General features: G+C 40.2%; 1 protein-coding gene across 2 annotated transcripts in view; it reads left to right on the plus strand.

The window, feature by feature from the left end:
- stx8 (syntaxin 8) overlaps positions 1–21,365 on the plus strand; it is a 182,519-nt gene that overhangs the window by 130,117 nt on the left and 31,037 nt on the right. For both annotated transcript variants that reach the window (XM_080208888.1, XM_080208889.1), the window contains exon 7: positions 18,253–18,354. In XM_080208888.1, coding sequence (XP_080065014.1) covers positions 18,253–18,354 — 102 coding nt within the window. The remainder of the gene's footprint in view (positions 1–18,252; positions 18,355–21,365) is intronic.

Below are 21,365 nucleotides of genomic sequence, written 5' to 3' on the forward strand. Positions count from 1 at the left end.
GTGTGGACTTAGGACTCTGGTTTGTTCTCTATATCAGGGACCCAAAGCCCATTATGTCTAACGCACTACTTGCATTTCATATTTGGCTTCTAGCTTTTTCAGAAAACAAAGATGACTGCATCTAAATTGACAATGAAAATCACCTGGTTCCTGGGTTCAAATGTCAGAGGTTTTCAAATGATCTTTTCATGACTTAATTTTCCATGCTGCTTTCTTGAAGGTGTTAAATTGTGCTGTAGTCTGAGTCTGCAGGGATGCAGCACTGCATTTAGATATTGACGGGATATTAGAACCCTTGTCCTGTGCCAATAAACCCAACCAAGGGCCACCGAGCCAATTCTCTCACCTGACTCGTACATCGAGAAATAAACTTTGGACAATGAGGTTATCCTTTTAAAAGCAGTGTGATATTTACCTCAACAAAGACAGAAAATGTGGAAAAATCTCAGTAGGTCTGACAGCATCTGTGGAGAGAGAATAGAACCAATGTTTCAAGTCTGGACGACTCTTCGTCAGAACTATAATTTTCCAGCATTTTCTGCTTTTGTTCCACATTCCAGCATCTGCAGTATTTTGCTGTTATGATATTTTCCCCTTTTTTTAAGGGCATCAGATATGTATTAAATCAGTTAGGAAAGATGAACATTTTTTACACTAATGCTTCAGCTGAAAACCAACACGAAGAAAAGCAACGTTGACATCAATTCCTGGGAGTCCACCATACTGGACTGAACCAGGCGGTGACAGAGTCTGTGTTTTAAAGTTTATTTCATTGTGTCACAGGCTTACATTAACACTGCAACTGTGAAGATCCCCTAGTTGCCACACTCTGGCACCTGTTTGGGAGGAGAATTTATCACAGCCAATGCACCTAACCAGCACGTCTTTCAGACTGTGGGAGGAACCGAAGCACCCAGAGGAAACCCACGCGGACACAGGGAAAATGTGCAAACTCTGCACAGACAGTCACTCAAACCAGGAATTGAACCCGGGTCCCTTGCACTGTGAGACTGCACTGCTCTGTCGCCATGCCACCCTGTGGAAAGGATCCCAACATTTCAACACCCAATAATAACAAAATGAAGAGGAAAGGCAAGAGTGTTGGGAAAAAAAACCATGCCATGACCCAAACAACGAATACAACAGCGGATGCCTGACCTGCCATAAAATCTGCAGATCCCAAATCAGTATCTTCAGATCTTTGGACTCAGGAAAGACAGAACAAGGGATCATCAATAATGTGCAACCTTTGCAGCTTTTCAAATTCATGCGTGGCTTCCCTGAAATCTCTGTTGTAAATCTGCCAAATTCTCATCTTAAATGTTCTTTCGAAAAAAAAGCAAAACGTTTATTACTCATTTTTAATTTCTGAATGAGTTATAATTCTATTTAGGGAGAAGCTGATATTTAATGCTCAAAAGATTAAATGCTTCCAGAGTAGCTCTCCCTACAGAAATAATTCTATTTGTAGTTAATGCTACTAAAAATAAAACAGCTGAATTTTCATTTTTGTCATCTGAAAGTTAAAAATGCACTCTTGGGATTATTTTCTTTCTATAATGCAAGCTCTGATGGACGTGTCCGATAATTCACGTGACATTTGGTAATGCAATAAATATTTTGAATGCATTTAAGCTCCTGCGTTCAACTTTCAACTTGAACATGAAGGAGCTTCGGACCATCTCCACATTTAGGCTGCAGGTTATGTTTGCCTCTGTGCTGCAATATGGAGTGCCAACTGCTCCCACATTTTGGTATGTCCCAGAAGAGGTATTGAATTTAAAAAGTTTTTGCTCATTGTAGTTGAGCAGCATTTGGAATTCATTATTGGTGGCAACAACTTTTAAGTTTATTGTGCGTTATAGATGCTGAATATTTGTATCAGTCCAACCAGAGGGATAATAAATTCATTGAACAACTCTTTCATCTATCCATTTGAAAACCCTTTGGCCATGTTAGCTCAGGACATATTGTGTTATTTTAATCTTTCATTTGTTTTGTAACTCTACCTGCTGTTCAAAATGTCCATGTGCTCTCTTTATATGTTTTGCATTTCTGCGTTTTTACATTTGGTGGCACAATGGTTAGCACTGCTGTCTCTCAGCACCAGGGACATGGGTTCAATTCCTGGCTTAGATCACTGTCTGTGCAGAGCCTGCACATTCTCCCCATGTCTGCATGGATTTCCTCTGAGCGCTTCGGTTTCTTCCCATAGTCCGAAAGACGTGCTGGTTAGATGCATTGGTCATGCTAAATTCTCCCTCCTTGTACCCGTACAGGCGCCAGAGTGTGGCGACTAGGGGATTTTCACAATAACTTCATTGCTGTGTTAATGTAAGCCTACTAGTGACACTATTAAATAAACTAAAAAGAACTAACATGATCTGCATTTCTGCATTTTCACACATATATTTGGACTCATCAGAGAGGTTGGGCACACAATTTATAAATGATAAAAGATTTACATTTTTGGGGACAGTGCATATGTATGAAATCTACTTGCACCATCAGTTTGCACACACAATATATAAGGAGAAAAGAAGCAGTTTTTTAAATAAATGGACTAGTGTGGTGAAAGTGGAATTGTTCACACAATATCAATGAGTAGTAAGACATAGATGGCCTTGTGGCCTTCATCCCACAGGTCTCAAACTCATGCTATTTGTTGTTTTGTTGAGGAATTGCAGTGGATCAGTCAAATTAGCTGGAAAGGAGAGTGATTCCCCAATACATTTGGCCACTGTATGGCAGCCGATTTCCAAAGAGAGAAGTTCTGCTATGTTATAGGCAGTATGTAAATGCAATTTGTGGTTGATGTTGCCAGATGTTCATCTGTTTAAGCTGTCACACATGGATGTAGTTGAGACCAAAATTGAAATGGAGACATATTTTTAACATTATCTTTCTAAAGTATTCTTTTCCTCTTCTGTTCCCCAGATTTTGGCCTTATCGTGCCATGCAGTGTTCTATTACCTGATTGAAATAATGGGCAAATCTGTTCTCCAACCTGTGTCTAACAAAACATAAGCAAAGCCTAATATTCGGCCGGTTGACCATTCCCTCATTCTGGGGGAGCTTGTGTAACGTTGTACTTTCTGGCCTTCCTCAAATTCATCACTGTAACAAAGCGTAAATGGCCAAGAGCATTGATGTGATTTCTTTATTTGCAATCCAATGATTTCTAAGAAAAGATTTTTTTTCTGTGGTTGATAGTTATGACAGCTGCAGAAATTACCTCAGTCTTTTCACCATCTTCAAAGTCTCAGTTGCAATCATATGTGTTTTGTATATTTCAAATGTATACAGTGGCTGATGAAAATTGTGGCTCCATCAAGTATAAACATTATCTATCTAATGCTTTGCAGGTTGTGCGTGTACTGTGTATGTGTGTAGCATGTGGCCAATTTTTCTGTCAGACCATCAGCCACATTACAGAAATATGTCAGGATTGTCCTAACATTTACTTTCAGCAGTGCTTTCATTCTTCATAAAGGAGAATGAATTCATAATCCTTCAACTAATGATTTCTGCAGGTTGTCACCTCTGAGCATCTGCATTTGTGTTTCCTGAATCTGCCTGCCTTACATCACATGGCAGTGTTTCTCAAAGGAAACTGATAGATTCTCATCTACACAACTGATCACTAAGATCTTTTCTAAGTAAGCTTTTCACAGGGAGCAATATGATAATTTTGCATTGTAGTGCCATATAATGAAGCAGAACAAAGAAGTACATATATACTGTGACAGAAAACCATACACCTTCTTCTGATTTCTAGTAAGTCCTTATTGAATCTTTGTGTAACTATATTTGACATGTTGTGCTTTCTCTTTTGCTTCTTTTTTGGTCTTGATGGACCATGTGGATTTGTGATGGCGCAATCTGTTTCCTGATGTACGTCATTGTTGTTCTTGAGCCATTTACTGAATGGAATGTGTGAGAATTGTTCTCACTCCTTTCTTAGAAACTGTTTGGTTGAATTATACCCAGTTGCTTCCACCCACTGATGCTGCCTCTTTTCCAAAGTGCAAGTGAAATGCTTTTGAATGTCCACTTAAAGGACAGTGTAAAGTATATCTGTGAAATGTTTGGATCATAGAATCCCTACAGTGCAGAAGGAGGCCATTCAGCCCGTCAGGTCTGTACTGATTCTCGGTTAGAGTATCTGTACTTGGGCCTTTTTCCCAGCCCTGTTCCTGTAACCCCATACATTTACCATGGCTAATCCATCTAATATACACATCTTGGGACACTATTTGACTAATTTAGCATGACCAATCCACCTAATGTGCACATCTTTGGACTATGGGAGGAAACTGGAGCACCTGGAAGAAACCTACACAGACATGGGGAGAATATGCAAACTCCACACAGTCATCCAAGGCCCAGAATTTAACCCGGGTCCCTGGAGCTGTGAGGCAGCAGTGCCTAACCAGTGTGCCACCCATGTAACCTTTTGAACTGTTAGTAAAATTCTTCGATTGAAAACTAGAAACTTTACAGATCTTAAAGAATTTTTGGATGTAGTTTTATATTAAGTTTTATATTACTGCACAGCAAATTTTTAACAATAAATAAATCTGTATAATCTGTGTAAATGGAAGTTTAGTGTACAGTAATTATGAAGACTAGTCTAGTTGTTAATTTTATTTTGCTGGCAATCACATGATCTATAAGCATTGTGCAAAGTTAATGCTTAAAACTTTAAAATATTGACTTTTAAATTTTAAAAATTTGATAAAGAGATACAAAAGCACGAGGGGGCTGGGCAAAGTAGATCGGGAGAAACTATTCCTGCTCGAGAAGGATCAAGAACAAGATGGCACAGATTTAAAGAAGTAAATGTGATGTGAGAAAGAACTTCTTAATACAGCGAGTGGTTCAGGCTTGGAAGGCACTGCCTGGAAGTGTGGTGGAGACAAGATTCAATCAAGGCCTTCAAGAGAGCAATGGGTGATTATTTGAATAGAAACAATGTGCAGGGGCACAGGAGGGGGATGCACCTGGGCCATAAAGCTGTTTGGAGAGGCACCGCTAATATGATGGTCCAAAGGTCTCCTCCTGCATTGTAACAATTCTGAAATGTAAACTTGCTTTTCAATGGAATCCACTCGGTTTTACAGAATAATAGATTGTAATTTTCAAGGAGAGTAAAATTCTCAATTTTTAACATCAAAAATGTGTAACAAAGCTCTGGTCCAATTTTTATCAGAAAAGCTTTTTGTCTCTGTCCCTTTGAAAGTAAAACATTTTCTGAAAGTTGTTTTCAATGTCTAATTATATTGTAATTAAATTTCAGTATTTAATTGACTCTGCTGTGTGTAAGCTTATGGAAAACTAGTTATGTTCATTTGTATTCAGTTCAAGGAGAAAATACCAAGCAACATTGAAATAGTCAGGAGAGTGGCAGTCTGACTCAAACCAGCTTTGATAGAATGGTAGTGCGTGAAATTGAGGAATTGCTCCCTTTGTACATGTTCCTGTTCCTTCTTATCATTACTTGCTTGATTGAGTCCTGTCCATAATTACTGCACTGCTTTCATACTGACACATGCAGCAATGGAGAGTAAACTATTTTGGTTTTGTTGTGCCAAACGGGCTCATGTGTATTTACTTGTCCTGATGTTGACTTGAGTAAATGATACTTGTGATCCAGTTGTTTATCAGTCGATATTGATCAGTCTGTGTATCTTATTGCTTATACCTGCTGCCTTTGCTCTTTTCAAGGGCATGAAGAACTATGCTTCTGATGTCCCTTTCCGAACAGCACTGTGGGTGTACCTACACCCCATGGACTGCAGCTGGTTAAGACAGCAATTAGGGTTGGGCAATAAATACCAGCTAAGCCAGTGATGCCCACATTCCATGAATGAATAAGAAGAAACTTATGCCTTACTACACACTGTATTCCTGCCAGATCTCTCATGTTATACCTCATCTGTGTTTCTTTCCTTCTCTTCAACCTAAATTAATGTCAATGCAAATGAAAATAATCCACAAAAGCTGCATAATCCAGTTTACAAATTGCTTTCAACAGATTATGTAAAAGCTCTGTTTTCTTTTTGAATTTGGTTGCCATCCAGGTTATTTGAATATAGAAGACACTTGTATAACACAAGCTTGATTTTATCTTTATCTAGTCAAATTATTGTAATGATTCTCAGTGTTATAATCCAGGTCAGAAATTCCAAGGTGTTTTATGAAGTCAGCGTAGACCCTAGGTTTTGCACTTTGAATTTGGCATGGGTAAGTATAAGATGTTTCATTCCAGGTATAATTCAAACGATCCACTAGGGAGCTTTTATCAACGTTTATTTGAGAATGTAGTTAACACAATGAAAATTAGCAAAACCTTTTACCCATTACAAACAAGAAAAAAAAACAACCATGAAATTGTAGGAACCTTAACAGCTAAATGCACTGTTCCAACCAAACCAACCTCCCTATAAACATGAACCAGTCCCAGGCTTAGTACAGAAAATAAGAATGCTCACGTGATGCTGGATCTTCTAGCTCTGCAATACCTGCTGTGAATTAGTCCTTTGGATGAAGAATTGAAACCCTGACTTCCAAGCCCACCTCGAGGTAGAGATACAGCCACTGCGTGCCTCTAGCTAGCAAACCACCAACCACTACAGAAAAGTAAGTAAGAAAGACTGCTTCCAACTAGCCAGCAGAATTTTTAATACCAGAGAGAGAGACAAACACGACATCCAGCCTGGAGTCCAAAGACATTCTAACTTGCCAGCAACCAAAACTGAAAGTAAAACAACTCTTGGGAGGGCAACAAAACTGTGCCACCTGACCTGTCAATCAGTCTTCCCACAACAATTCAGTAAGAGTCATAAACTCTTAACTCATAAACCAGAGAGTGCATTAGGCCCAGATTAAAATAAACAAAACCCATTTAAATCATTTAAACGGCAATAAAATATGCCACTGCAGACCTCTCAGTGCCAGTATAAAAAATTATCACAGGCTTGCTTACACATTGCAGAGAACATGATTAAGAATACATTTCTTAAAGGCACAACAACATTGCGACAGAGACCAATAATCTGAAAAGTAAAGAAACCCCCAAGCAACTATTAAAAGGAACTAATGGGCAAGATTTCACTTTTAGTTTTTTTTATTGTAGCAATCGGACCCAAATTCAACATCCAATTAAGTATGCATTAACAGACAAATAATATTTCAATTGAAGCTGTAAATTTCACTTTAAATAGTTGATAGAACAAGGATAATTCTCATGCAATTCTCATCCTAACTCTGAGCACGTACGTGGCATCACATGCAATCTCAAAGTCTTTCAAACTTGCTTCTGATGTATAGCATTTTACACTTTTCTTGCAAACCTCCTTTCCCTCAACAGGCCTGATGGTGTAGCTTTCTTGAGTTCCTTTTTCTCACACCTTGGTTCTTCACAGTCTTAACACTCCTAGTACAAACACTCAGTGTGATCATTCACACTAATTTTAGGTTTCACTTTTATCTAGCTGCACATTGTTTCATCAAGAGCCCTTGGGGTTTTGTGTGTTCTCACTGCCAAATCGAAAACTGACCTTTTTCTTGAAGAATTTTGCTTATTCTCGAGAGTGCCGGGAGTTCTGCGTACCTGTGTTCTGCACACCACAACTTAAATCCAAGCCCTTCCTGCATTAGCCTCTGTTCGCCTTTTTTGGTTACCTAGCTCTCATCTCCTCAGCAACATCAAGTCACTAGGTCACTTCTCAGAACTGAGCTCACAGCTAGGAATTCCCATTTCAAATTCCCAGAACTAGCTTAGTTTAATTTCACTTTGGGATGAGGCGATATTTCATAATTACAGGGTTTTTTTGCAAAGTGCAGTGTTTATCACAGGTCAGTAAATGTTTTATGAATTATTGATTACATTTAATTATCTGTATGATAGAAGCCAATGACTTATTTTGTTATCATTTCAGGCATGATAAACTTACTGCTGTTGATAATTTTAGGACAGGAAGGGATATTGGCAAAAACATGCCAGAATAAGTGCTTAATAAGTAGACGTATAAAAGAACCAAAATGGTTTATTTGCAGAATGTAATCCAAATGATCCTTGGGACAAAATTTAATGATATCTGATGTGTGTAATGTGGCTGAATAACTTGCAATTATGGAGCACCATTAACCAAAGTAACATTTGAATCACTTCACTGAGAGATAAGTAACTAAATGGTGCGTTTCGTGGGAGAAGGATAGAATAGTAACCAAATAGGCTCTGAGGAAGCCTTTTGAATATGATGACAGGTAGAAAGATGAAGGGGTTTAAGTAATGACCAACAACAGTGGAATGGAACAAGGAATTGATAGTAAAGTCAGACGAGCAGTGATTGGTCCAGGTCCTCTGGTTTCTGGAGACCTGTCATGCAACTTGGACATACAAGTTGCACTTGGGACACCTCAAACATCCCAACACAAGGGCTCACTGGGAAATGGGAAGATTGAACTTCCAATAGGCAATTCTCTTGACTCCCAAGTTAGAGTCGGAGACATTTGGACGTTTCCGACTTACTTATCTGGATAGTTACCTAGGAAACGTCAGATAGAAAAAATACTCTAACTCCTGGGTAACTATAAAACTGATGCCCCAATTACCCACACTGACCACACCTACCCAACCCCCAGTTATACCTTCAACAATCCAAATACTGTCCTGACACCTTACAACCCAACCTGACTAGCCACCATGACCTGAAACCTGACACCCTGAACCCCCACAATGACCCGGCAACCAAACCCCACTACCCAACCTACCGCCAGCCAGCCCCTCCCTCTTCCCAACTTGACAACCCCTGGCCTGACTTTCCCTACCATGTTCCCATCTTCCCACCAACCTGCCACCACACATGCCTGCCACCCAACCTCCTCACCCACCAGCCACTCCATAACCTCAACCCCTGCCACCTTAAGTATCTGCACCTTACGCACCTGTCACCCTTCCATCTCACACACCTGTGGCCACCCTACAACCACATGCCCACCTGTTATCCTACCTAACTGACCCACCTGCCAACCTATTCGCTTTGCCTCACCGTCACACCCATTCACTCATACCCATTCATTCATAGACTCATTAACTAACACCACTGAAAAGTTTTAGGACTTTTAAACACCTACAGAATAAGATGGTGGTTAAAAAAGATGAACATAAGAACATAAGAAATAGGAGCAGGAGTAGGCCATCTAGCCCTTCGAGCCTGCCCCGCCATTCAATAAGATCATGGCTGATCTGTCGTGGCTCAGTTCCACATTCCCGCCCTCTCCCCATAACCCTTAATCCCCTCTCTTATCAAAAATCCATCAACCCGCGTCTTAAAAATATTTAGCGAGGTAGCCTCCACCACTTCAACGGGCAGAGAATTCCATAGATTCACCACCCTTTGAGTGAAGAAGTTCCTCCTCAACTCCGTTCTAAACCGCCCCCCCTTTATCTTGAGGCTGTGCCCCCTAGTCCTGTTATCCTTTCTGAGCGGGAAGAATCTCTCCACTTCTATCCTATCCATCCCATTCATCATCTTATACGTCTCAATGAGATCTCCCCTCATTCTTCTAAACTCTAACGAGTACAAGCCTAGTTTATTCAGCCTCTCCTCATAGCTCAATCCCCTCAACTCTGGCATCAGCCTAGTAAACCTCCTCTGCACTCCCTCCAAGGCCAAAATATCCTTGCGTAAGTACGGCGCTCAAAACTGTACACAGTACTCCAGCTGTGGCCTCACCAATGCCCTATACAGCTGCAGCAAGACCTCCCTACTTTTATATTCAATCCCCCTCGCTATGAAGGCCAGCATCCCATTCGCCTTCCTGATCACTTGCAAGCTGGGTTTTTGCGACTCATGCACAAGGACCCCAAGGTCCCTCTGCACTGTCGCCTGCTGCAGTTTTTCACCACGTAAGTGATAATCCTTCCCACCATTATTCCTACCAAAGTGGACCACCTCGCACTTGCCAACATTAAATTCCATTTGCCATTTCCTGGCCCATTCGCCCAGCCTATCTAGATCCTTCTGTAGACTCTCCACACCCTCCGCACAATTTGCCTTTCCCCCAATCTTGGTGTCATCAGCAAATTTCGACACCCTACACTCGGTTCCCTCCTCCAGATCATCTATATAAATGGTAAATAGCTGAGGCCCCAGCACCGACCCCTGAGGCACTCCACTAGTCACCATCCGCCAATCTGAATAGCACCCATTGACGCCCACTCTCTGCCTCCTATTTGACAACCAATCCTCTATCCACGCTAACACCCTACCCCCAACTCCCTGTCCCCTGACCTTCTGCAATAACCTCCTGTGAGGTACTTTGTCAAACGCCTTCTGAAAATCCAGAAAGACCACATCCACCGGCTCTCCTCTATCCACCGCCCCTCCTCTATCCACCGCCCTAGACACATCCTCATAGAACCCCAGTAAATTTGTCAGACACGACTTCCCTTTAACGAAACCGTGCTGCGTCTGTTCTATCAAGCAATTCCTCTCAAGATGCCTTGCTATTTCCTCCTTGATGACGGATTCTAACATTTTACCTACAACAGACGTTAAACTAACCGGCCTATAATTCCCCGCCTTTTGCCTGTCACCCTTCTTAAACAATGGCGTAACATTAGCCGCTTTCCAATCTTCCGGCACTTCCCCGGAATCCAGCGACGTCTGGAAAATAACCACCGAGGCATCCACTATCACCTCCACCATTTCTTTCAGAACCCTCGGATGCATTCCATCCGGTCCTGGCGACTTGTCCACAATCAGTCCCTCCAGTCTGTCGAGCACCTCCTCTCTAGTAACAGTAATGTCATTAAGACCCTCCAGTCCTACCACCTTTCCATCTCTAACACCCGGCAAATTATTCACGTCCTTCTCCGTGAAGACAGAAACAAAAAAGTTATTCAGGACCTCAGCCATATCCCCATCCCCTACCACTAAGTCCCCCTTCTCATCCTCTAAGGGACCAACGTTCACCCTAGCCAGCCTCTTCCTTTTTATATATTTATAAAAACTCTTGCTATCCTTTTTTATATTAAGCGCAAGCCCAGCTTCATAGTTTCTCCTACCTTTCTTTATCATCTTCTTTGTCAATCTTTGTTGACATTTAAACCTCTCCCAATCCTCTTCTCGCCCACTACTCTTTGCGACTCTAAACGCCTCCGCTTTTAATTTGGGTGGCTTCTGCTCTGATTGCCTTTGCTGCTTTGTCCAGGATTCCTGTGCTAGGGGAATTTTTCTGTGTCGTGGACCGAAAGTTTAGAAAAATCATGCCCTGGTAAGCGGGTATTTTCTGTCTGTTCAGCATCAGGTAAAGCAGTTCTGACTCTGATTGGAAGGTTTGACATGTCCTGGCATATGGGACTGAAAGAAATTACAGACGTAGATGGAACACGCACATGAAGCCAGGGATTTTAATGTTGATGCACTGGAAACAGGAATTCAATTAGGCAAAACAAGTATAGGATTGATTGTTGACCAGGATTTAATGAAGGATTACAATGTGGGTTGTAGAAATTTGCATTACAATTTATGAAGATCAGAACCTGGTGACAGCAAAGGGAGCTTTGGAGGAATCAAGCCTGGGTAAAGTTTCCATGTCAGTGAAGTGATTTAAAGCAAAGGTAAATGATGAATATAGTTGGTCTTTACAGTCATAGAGGTTTACAGCATGGAAACAAGCCCTTCGACCCAACTTGTTCATGCTGCCCCTTTTTTTAAACCACAAAACCCGTCCCAATTACCCACTTTTGGCCCTATCCATCCATAGCCATCTTACCCATGTAACTGTCTAAATGCTTTTTACAAGACAAAATTGTACCTGCCTCCACTACTATCTCTGGCAGCTTGTTCCAGACAATCACCATTCTCTATGTGAAAAAATTTCCCCTCTGGACCCTTTTGTATCTCTCACCTTTAGTTTTAGACTCCCCTATCTTTGGGAAAAGATATTGACTGTCTCGTTGATGTATGCCCTCATTATTTTATAGACATCAAAAGATCACCCCTAAGCCTCCTACACTCCAGAGGAAAAAAATGTCTATGCAGCCTCTCCCTATGACTCAAACCATTAAGTCCCGGTAGCATTCTAATAATTTGTTTCTGTACTTTTTCTAGTTTAATAATATCCTTTCTATAATAGGGTGACCGGAACTGTAGTCTAAATTTAAATCTCAGGTCAGGGAAGGACTTGGGAATTCTGCATAGCCAGGTCTAGTCTGACCACGGGCAGCCAGGAGATGGATAAGTCAGGGACTAAGCTGCTCAATTTTGCAAGAGTCAAGCTTTGGCCTTGCTGGTTTTCACCAAACCTTATGTTCATGTCGGTCTGTAAATAAACAGTAAATGTTCGAGAAACAGTGAAGCCAGAGGCCATGTGCTGAAAAATCTGGGAAGTTTCAAACAGCAATTTTGCTATAAATTAAGCACTTATTCCTCCATTTAATGTTACATCATCACCTCAATAGACACAACATGTCAGCATTAAATTATAACAAAAACTTAAACCAAGGTTAAGAGGTCACATGTTGGCTTGGAACAAGACATGATTTTAGTTCAACAGCAGTTGTAAATGTTTTCTCATTGTGCGCAAATCTTCTCATTGTCATCAACTTCAGGAAGCATAGAGGAAAACATGCCCCTGTCTACATCAATGGGAACAAAGTAGAAAGGGTTGAAAGCTTCAAGTTTTTAGGTGTCTCGATCACCAAAACCTGTCCTGGTCCTCCCCATGCCAATATTATAGTTAAGAAGGCCCATCAACACCTCTACTTCTTCGGAAAACTAAGGAAATTTGGATGGCAGCTACATCTCTCACCAACTTATACAGATGCACCATAGAAAGCATTCTTTCTGGTTGTATCACAACTTGGTATGGTTCCTCTCTGCCAAAGACTGCAAGAAACTACAAAAGGTCATGAATGCAGCCCAATCCATCTCACAAATCCATTGACTCTTTCTACACTTCTGACTGCCTTAGCAAAGCAGCCAGTATAAGGACCCTAAGCACCCTGGGTATTCTCTTTCCCACCTTCTTCCGTCAGGAAAAAGATATAGAAGTCTGAGGTCAGTAACTCAAGAACAGCTTCTTCCCTGCTGCCATCAGACTTTTGAATGGACCTTTTTTGCATTAAGTTGATCTTTCTCTACGTTCTAGCTGTGATTGTGAAACTATATTCTGCACTCTCTTGTTGCCTTCTCTTTGAACGGTATGCTTTGTATAGCACACAAAAGACAATGCTTTTCACTGTATGCTTATACATGTGACAATAATAAATCAAATCATTGTAACCTCACATATTTTTTGGCTGTACTTTTGTTGTAATCCCATTTTTTTGGAAAGTTGTTTGTATTGTGATGGAATGTTACAGAAAAGTTTTTTCTGTGATATTCCACAAACTCAGCAGCTCATTGTTCTGTGTATCGCTGTTGAGGTAGCTCAGGGAGGAAATGCAAGAGCACAGATTTGGCACCATTGGCGAGAACCATTGTCATAACTGGTCGGGTTATTTAAATGGGTCTTGGTGTCGCCACTCAAAATGGCATCTAATGAACTGGACCATTATATGTAGATATTTTAAAAACCTTCATTCTAGATGTGATTATTCCCCAAGGGTTGACTTATATATTTGTGTGCTCAAAAGAAGACAGATGGCCAACCATGAGAAGCTGCTGTGCCAGTGCACTGTTTTAGAGGAATTCTGACTAATACTATAAAGCAAAAAGTTTAAGCTGTCACAGCTGACGGTGTCCCTTAGCCAGAAATAATCCTGCAATGGCCTTGTGCCTAGTCGTACATCATAGGAACAATAGGGAAGGAAGTCCCCACCCTGGTGTTAAGAATACAGTTAGTACAGCCGTGACAGGTTTCGTCCCTTGTGGGAGATGCGCACCTGAGCTTTGCGGGAACGGTTATCTAAAGACATGCATGTGACACATACAAGAAATTAACTAATGCCAATCCCTTTCCTGCTTTACAAATCATAGTTTCCTGTTGAAAATGAGCATTGATTATACATGTTAAATGGTTTGTTTTTCAAGCCGTAGCTGAGGAACGTTCACTGAGGACTGCTCAACCCATTGCAAACGCATATGCAGTCACTGTGCATCTGCAACATGGACATTTTCCCTTCAAGTCACGCATTTTGAAGAAATGCAGTTTACTTAATCTGCATTTTGTTTCATCGTGAAAACAGGACGATCTTAACTTGACAGAAGGGCAGTGATTGAAAAGCAGCATTTGTAAGGCAGTGGTTAACTTCTGTGAGTTTTTATAACATGCCTAGAAGGCCTGGATGCTGCTGGCAAATGAAATGAGCTGTTTTCCAATGAAATAAGCTGTTTCCCAAGCGTGCTTACCGTTCTTTGTCCTTGACAACGAAGAGAAGCTGAATTTTGAAGGGAGCATTTAGCACATTTTCTTCTGATGCAAACACAGGATGACTAGTCCTTCCACCAGCCAAGGCATTGTGTGATTTCCTGTGCATCCATGCACATAAGAGTGATGGGGCCTCACAAGTTGTCAGCTCCTTGTCATTAGACCTCCAGTGCAATCAAAAAGCTGAGTTGATACTTTGGAGGGGTGTGGGGGGGGAGCAGTGGTTATAGTTTTACTTGAAATTTTCTCTTTCAAGCAGAAAATTGTAATATTTGTGTAATTCCTGTGGACAAGAAAACTTCTTGGAAGAAAGGGAAACAGAACAAGTAAGTTTATAGAGTGTAACCAACATTTTATAAAAGCTAATGATTCTTAAATAGTTCGTAAAGATCTGGATTTTGACCAACAACCTCACTGCAAACTGCACGTCACCTAGATGTTTGTCCTTGAATGAAAGAAGAAAGCATAGCTCCACACACTTTTTTGTTGGTGCTAAAGGTTAGAAGAGTTTACTAATCCCGCACTTACATTTTGGTTTAGTCATGCTCCATGTGTCGCAGTCTCTCAGATTGTTTTTGTCAATTGCTGCGCTGCTTTGTAAAACATTTGGACAAACTGCTAAAAATCTCAGTCCTTTCAGTTCAGTAAACTGGAGGTTTTTTTTCCAGAACTGCAGGAAAAGACAGATTTAATGAGGTCCAAATCTAAGTCAACTGAGGGCACTTTATTAAACCCTGTATTCCTTTTGTCCATTTTCTGTGTTTTTGCAGCAATACTGCTTGACTTAAAATTTAGAGTCACTTCAGAGTCTGTTTGAAGACATTTAGGCTGCTGTCGGAGCCTGAGGTAGAACATGATATAAGAACATAAGAAATAGGAGCAGGTGTAGGCCACACAGTCCCTCGAGCCTGACTGCAATTCAATGAAATCATGGCTACTTTGACCTTGATCTCAACTACATTTTTCTGCCTGTTCCCCATAACTCTTGTCTCCCTTAAGTTCAAGAATCTCTTTATCTCAGCCTTGAATACGTTCAATGACTCAATTTTGACAGCACTCTGGGATAGAAATTTTCAAAGATTGACTGTTTTCTGAGAGAAGATATTCCTCATCATCTCTGACTTAAGTAGATGACCTCTTATTTTGACACAGTGCTCCCTAGTTCTAGATCTCTCTCACAAGGAGAAACATCTCAATATTAACTCTGTCAAATGCCCTGAGAATCTTATATGTTTCAATAAGATTGTTTCTCATTCTTCTGAATTCCAATGAGCATGGGCCCAATTGTTCAATCATTTTCCATTAGACAAACCCATCGTTCTTGGAATCAACCTAATGATTCTTCTCTGAACTTCCTTCAGTGCAAGTTAATCTTTACTGAAATGAAGAGGTTTCTGGTGCAGATTGATCACAAGACTCTTGCATGGCTGTTTCTCTTGGAGAGAACAGTACAGCATGTTGCATCCTGCATGTGCGGAGCTTTTTTGGGGGGGAATTTTTTTTACATAATGTTCTGAAACCATGTGTGACTGTTGTTTTCTCAAGATGTTAAAAAAAAACTTGAAGTTGGAAAAAGCTTAGGACATCCAATGTGAATTCTAACTTAGCACTGCATTCAGTTTGTACTCTACTCAATGTTGAGGCCAAATTCCAGTGAGAAGGCCACCCATGGAGATTCCTCACCATTGCAAAGCAATACCAATGTGTTGATATAATTACATTGTAGGATCAATGCAAATGCATTTGAGAAACAATTCAAATCAGCCTCATGTTTTGTTCAGTCCTTGGTTTATTTAAATATATGCATTCAAGATAGAGTATTCATAATTTGTGCAGAGTAGGAGTTAGAGGAAAAATACATGCATTAAAATCCATTGTGTATTTTTGAGACTATGCAGTGACAGAATTTAAATACATGCACAGCAGTGCATGGATCACTGAAAAGGAACCAAAATGGATCTGAGGCAGGTTTTGCCAGTACATATTTAGTAATTGTGAAAAGTTCTGCAGGACCACATCACAACTTTGTTCAGATTTCCGATGACATTATTGTACACTGTTCTCTGTCACAGGACCAAAAAAAAATGACTTTCATTTGTGCGCAGTAACTTGGAATGTAGGGAATGGGTCCATTTTTCCTGAAACTTGTTACACAAATGCTTCCTAGAAAACTAACTGTTTTAGAAACTGTATGCTTTTTATTTTCATAATTTTGCACAATAAGTGCTGACAATTTATCTACTTTGCAGTTACAGGTGAAGGCCACTGCTGAATATGTGCAATTTGAAAAGGTTGAATGGAGGCTGTTATTTTTTGTCTTTGGAGTAACATAAGTATCAAAAGTTTTGCTAATTTAGCAGTAGCCTGCAAGAAATAACTTATTTCACTGAAAGATTACCAGAAATGCAACACCAGAAACAAATGACCTACAATTCTGTATCTGTTACAATTTAAACATCCTTGGTGAGTGAAGAAATCTTTGCTGAATCATCATGATATACCAAGCAGCGATTTAATGGCCTCTGAATCCTTATCATAAACTTTCTGCCCTTATGTTCACGTGCATTAGGAGAATTTAGATACTATTGAACATTTTATTTTCAGTATTGTTTCATTAACAATTAGACTGTTGAGTAATGTGAGGCCTCAGCTTATGTGGAAGATTTCTACAGCAATCAATTTAAAAACAAGTGTCTAACTCTAGAAATTAGTCCACGTTTCATTGTGGAATTGCTTTTGTCAGTCTGCTCCCTGGGGCCAAAATATCTATAAATGACTTTTTCTAAAAGCCTGCCGCAAAAACAGCTGGTAAGTCTGCAAGTTTAGCTCCCTGCTTGTTTGCCGGTAGGTTTAGTTCACCCAAGAGTGATTTGTGTTCAAATATTTTCATGACCTTCCTGAATCATTTGAGAGATGTTGACACCCGCTGTCTGTCTTCAAATACCTAGCGAAGCAAATATCCAAAAGATGCTGATTTCAGAGTAAATAGTGCAAGCGAGGAATGCAGAGCAAGTTATTTCAGGTGACAAACATTGTAAAGAATTTTACTTCTGACATTTGTGGACCAATTCTTAAAATTGTTTGTCCAATTTTGAATAGACTGCATATTCGCATATACAATGCTTTTTATTCTGGATAAGATCTTTTCATTCTGAACTGTTGTCTCTGTGATCGTATTTAGTTTTCTCGGCTTTAGGCAAAGAAGCCCTTTATATTTAAATATTATCAGACGCATTTGATTTTTGGTGGAATAATGTGTGCAGCTGTACTGTCAATGCAAGTTCCAGTTGGATTTTGCATTCTAAATCTCAGAGATGTTCTGTTAATAATTTTGGTCTTTATATTGATACGTAGGTGAACAAAACTATTCAAATTTAGCACTGCTCTTTAGAGGCTTGTCTCTTTTGATGTGCAGCTGTTCGCTAGCGATTGCCAAATCTACCTACAGTGAGAATGGAATTATAGGTGCTTATTCCAAGCAAGATTAAAGCTAATCATTTTGGTTGGTGTCTTACTTTGAAGGTAAAAGCTTGTGCTGATATCTCTGTAATAGGTCAGAATAATACAAAATAGATGAATGCTGATCTTAATGCAAACTGAGCAATACACCAGAAGACACTGATCATTTCCAGAATGTATGCAGAAAGTGTAACTGGAGAATATTGTTGAAACCCCGTGTTCCTCCAGTGGTGTGAGGATATTTTAGCCGTGTGCCGCTCTGCTCTTCCCCTCAAAAACACTGATGTGACTGTATTGCATTTCACAGTTCTTACCATAATCACATTTCACTTTGAATCGATCTGGAACTCTGACTAAACAGCAAATGGAAAGCTAATATCCTGCTTTGCTCTCTCCTTTTCCATGCAGAAATCATTGACGACTTGACACATTTGGTGGATAAAACCGATTCCAGAATTCAGAGCGAAACAAGACGAGTCAGATTGGTGGAAAAGAAGTCAGCTTCGTGCGGTATGTGAGCCTGTTTAATATAGACCCCCCAATCCACCAGGTGGCATTACGGTGTCATTGTCTTTACCAGTTTCCCCTTGAACATGGCCTACTTAACCCTTTTCCTGCTTGTCCATCAGAAGTAGTATTTAGGAGGTGGTTGGTGTTTGTGAATGTACTGTTGTTCAGAGCCTTTTGTATGGGAAAACAAAAAGCCAAGGTTTTATGATGTTATTTGCATATGCAGCTGTTCAAACACTAAGTGAGGATTCATTGATAGTAATTCTCACCTCTTTGCCCTCTGCAAGAGCTCTCGGCAGCTGTTACCAGTAAGCAAGCAAATGATCTGCACCCTGGCAGTGTAACATCCCAAGAGCACAAGGCTTCTGTCAGTTGTCCATCATTTAAAGATGATGTAATTAGATGTTTTCCCAACTTCCTTATGCATCACAAAATTTAAAAGAAGGGAAATCCTCAAATGATGTAGAAAATTGTGTCCCTTTTAGTACTGGACACATCATTAAGAGTTAATGAATCGATGTAGTCTATTTTACCATGTTTCCATGTTAACACTTTCACCTTTATTCATTAGCAACTTGTAATTATACTCTTTTACATTTAAAGGGCTTTTTTGTTTGATAATTAGCAAATTTCACAACAAACATGTCCTTTCTGCTACAAAAATGCAGATCGCCATTGCTATTCTCTTTGAATTTGCATTATTGAGACTTGCAATTCAGCATGTCATGACTGAAAAGTAAAAGCTTATTGTCCTCTCTGCACCACAACACTGTGGTTGGGGTTGATAAGTGCAGTCTCCCTTTTGTCGAGTGCACCCCCTGTTTCGGGAGAAAACATGAACCTAAAAAGCGTTGTTTTGACAACACTCGCATAAAACCAAATGAAAAATCGGTCAGCGTAACGAATAAATTGCAAAATATTACTTCAAGATTGGTTTATTTGCTTATCAAACCTGTGGTTGAATTGCCTAGGAAATGCTAGCATTTTTTCCACAGGGAGCCTGGTAACCAGCAAGCAGTGAACAGCAGTCAGGTCTGATGAAATAACAGAATGAAGGTCAGCTAATATTGCACTAATTCTGCTTCCTGGTGGCCATGACAGCCTGCAAGGTTTATTTGAAGATCCCAGACTCTAGTCAGTGTGCGCTTTGTTACCGTAAAACTGTTTTAGGCTGTGCCAACAGTTTAGGATATTAATGAATCCTTTAGAGAAGTGAATGGAGAATTCCTTCCCCCCCCCCCACCCCCATCTCTTTTTTTCCCTCTTCTCTTTGTTTGACACACACATCTTTGTCTGTTGAATGTTGCTGGGCATTACTAATGAGTCGGCAGAAAAAATCATGAAAAAGCCAAGAATTATAGAGTGTAAAAGAGAAATTGGAGAACACGCAAGGATTAACACAGCAATAGGTGAGATTGTTGCGCGTTGGCAAGGTACTTTCAGACTTTATGAACTCCCTCTTCAACAAAACTGCTGTCAGGATGAGCACATGGAAATTTTTTTGGAAGGCAACGTTTTTTACAGCAGGCGACTGTGAAGCGCCAGCTCTCTGACCACCAGGTCTCAGTGCCTCTTCAGTGGCCCTCTGCCCCATTATTGCAGGCACCTTGTGGCCCACCCTGCACAGCTGCTGAAGAGGAAAAATTAAAGCAATTCACACTCTGTGACTTAACGCCAGCAAACAATTGGTCCTTGTTTGGCAGAACCATTATTATGAACGAGCTAAAGTAGAAGAGGGATTGTGGTTATTGAGAGTGTCGCAGGATTTATCAAATGCGATTTCAGTCGAAATAAAGGGGAGCTTGTTGAGAGACAATTATCTGATAATTAAATTGGTCAAGGAAAAGCATTTCAACAGTTTTTTGTATTGTTCTCTGAATCCTGGTATGCTATTAATACTCGGATATTAATATACTCTGATTTTGCATAGACATGTTAATGTGATGAATCTCGCTAAATAGCTCCCCAGAGACTATGCTATTTTGCAGTGCAAAGAAATGAAATTCAGCTCTACAGGAAGGCTTCCGTGACACACAAGAAGAGCCTTTGTTCCTTGTTTATAAACCAGAAACATGCCTAAAATCACTGAAACAGCGAGAGAGCTGAAGAGGCTCTACTGAGCACGGGAGCACAATAAATAAAGATTTGTGTGCTGGATTTTAATGCTTTGATTTGATGATCACTCTTTAGGGGTTAAGGGATCTAAGAGGAAGACTGCTTGGACTGTCTTTCAGCTGACTTAATTAAGAAACTTCAATCTTGTTCTACAAGGCCCTCTATGTGTGAAGCTTCTTCCTACCATGAATAGACGTTCAGCCTGTAAAGTGTATACATACATGATGCCATTGTGTCTTGTTGCCAAACTGCAGACACTGGCAAGTACAATCTGGGATTTGTCAAGGGTTACCCTTTAGGGACCTTGCTCCCTGTGAAATCAAATACAGGTTTTTCTCCCATTAAGAAACTTTCTTAGGCTGTTAAAAGTTAACTGAAATCTCATTTTCAACACCATAACTGAGGGCACCTGATAAATTTTCAACTGCAGATTACCCAGAGGTAGGAAACAAATGAACACCAGTGCCTTGGTAGTTTGTGGATCAGTTTCCCAGGGCTCATTCGTCTTAAAGCCTACTGAGTGCTGTTCCTCCTGCAATAATCTACTTATCAAGTAATATACCACTCCTTCTGCCTCTTGAGAATGAGTCTTGCAAGTTTTTGCATCTTGAGTAGTTTTAAATTGATTCCATTTTGAAGGGAGAGTTATTAATTCAGTTGTAAAAACTCGGAATAATAGTTCCCGAATTTATTAGTGGGTTAATTGTGGATTAAGCCAAAACATATTATTTTACAAAGACTGCTTTGCAAAGGTTGCCTTGTAAACTATTAGGAAACTTTAAAAATGCAATAGCAGTAATAATGACAGAAATACAGGATCCGCTGATAGCGCGGGGTTGGGAATAAGAATTGTTTATTTATTGAATTACTAAGTCCCCCCCAGTCAAAAATGTTAA

Source organism: Carcharhinus amblyrhynchos, chromosome 21 (assembly GCF_965287045.1).
Source record: "Carcharhinus amblyrhynchos chromosome 21, sCarAmb.v2.hapA, whole genome shotgun sequence".
Lineage (NCBI taxonomy): Eukaryota > Metazoa > Chordata > Chondrichthyes > Carcharhiniformes > Carcharhinidae > Carcharhinus > Carcharhinus amblyrhynchos.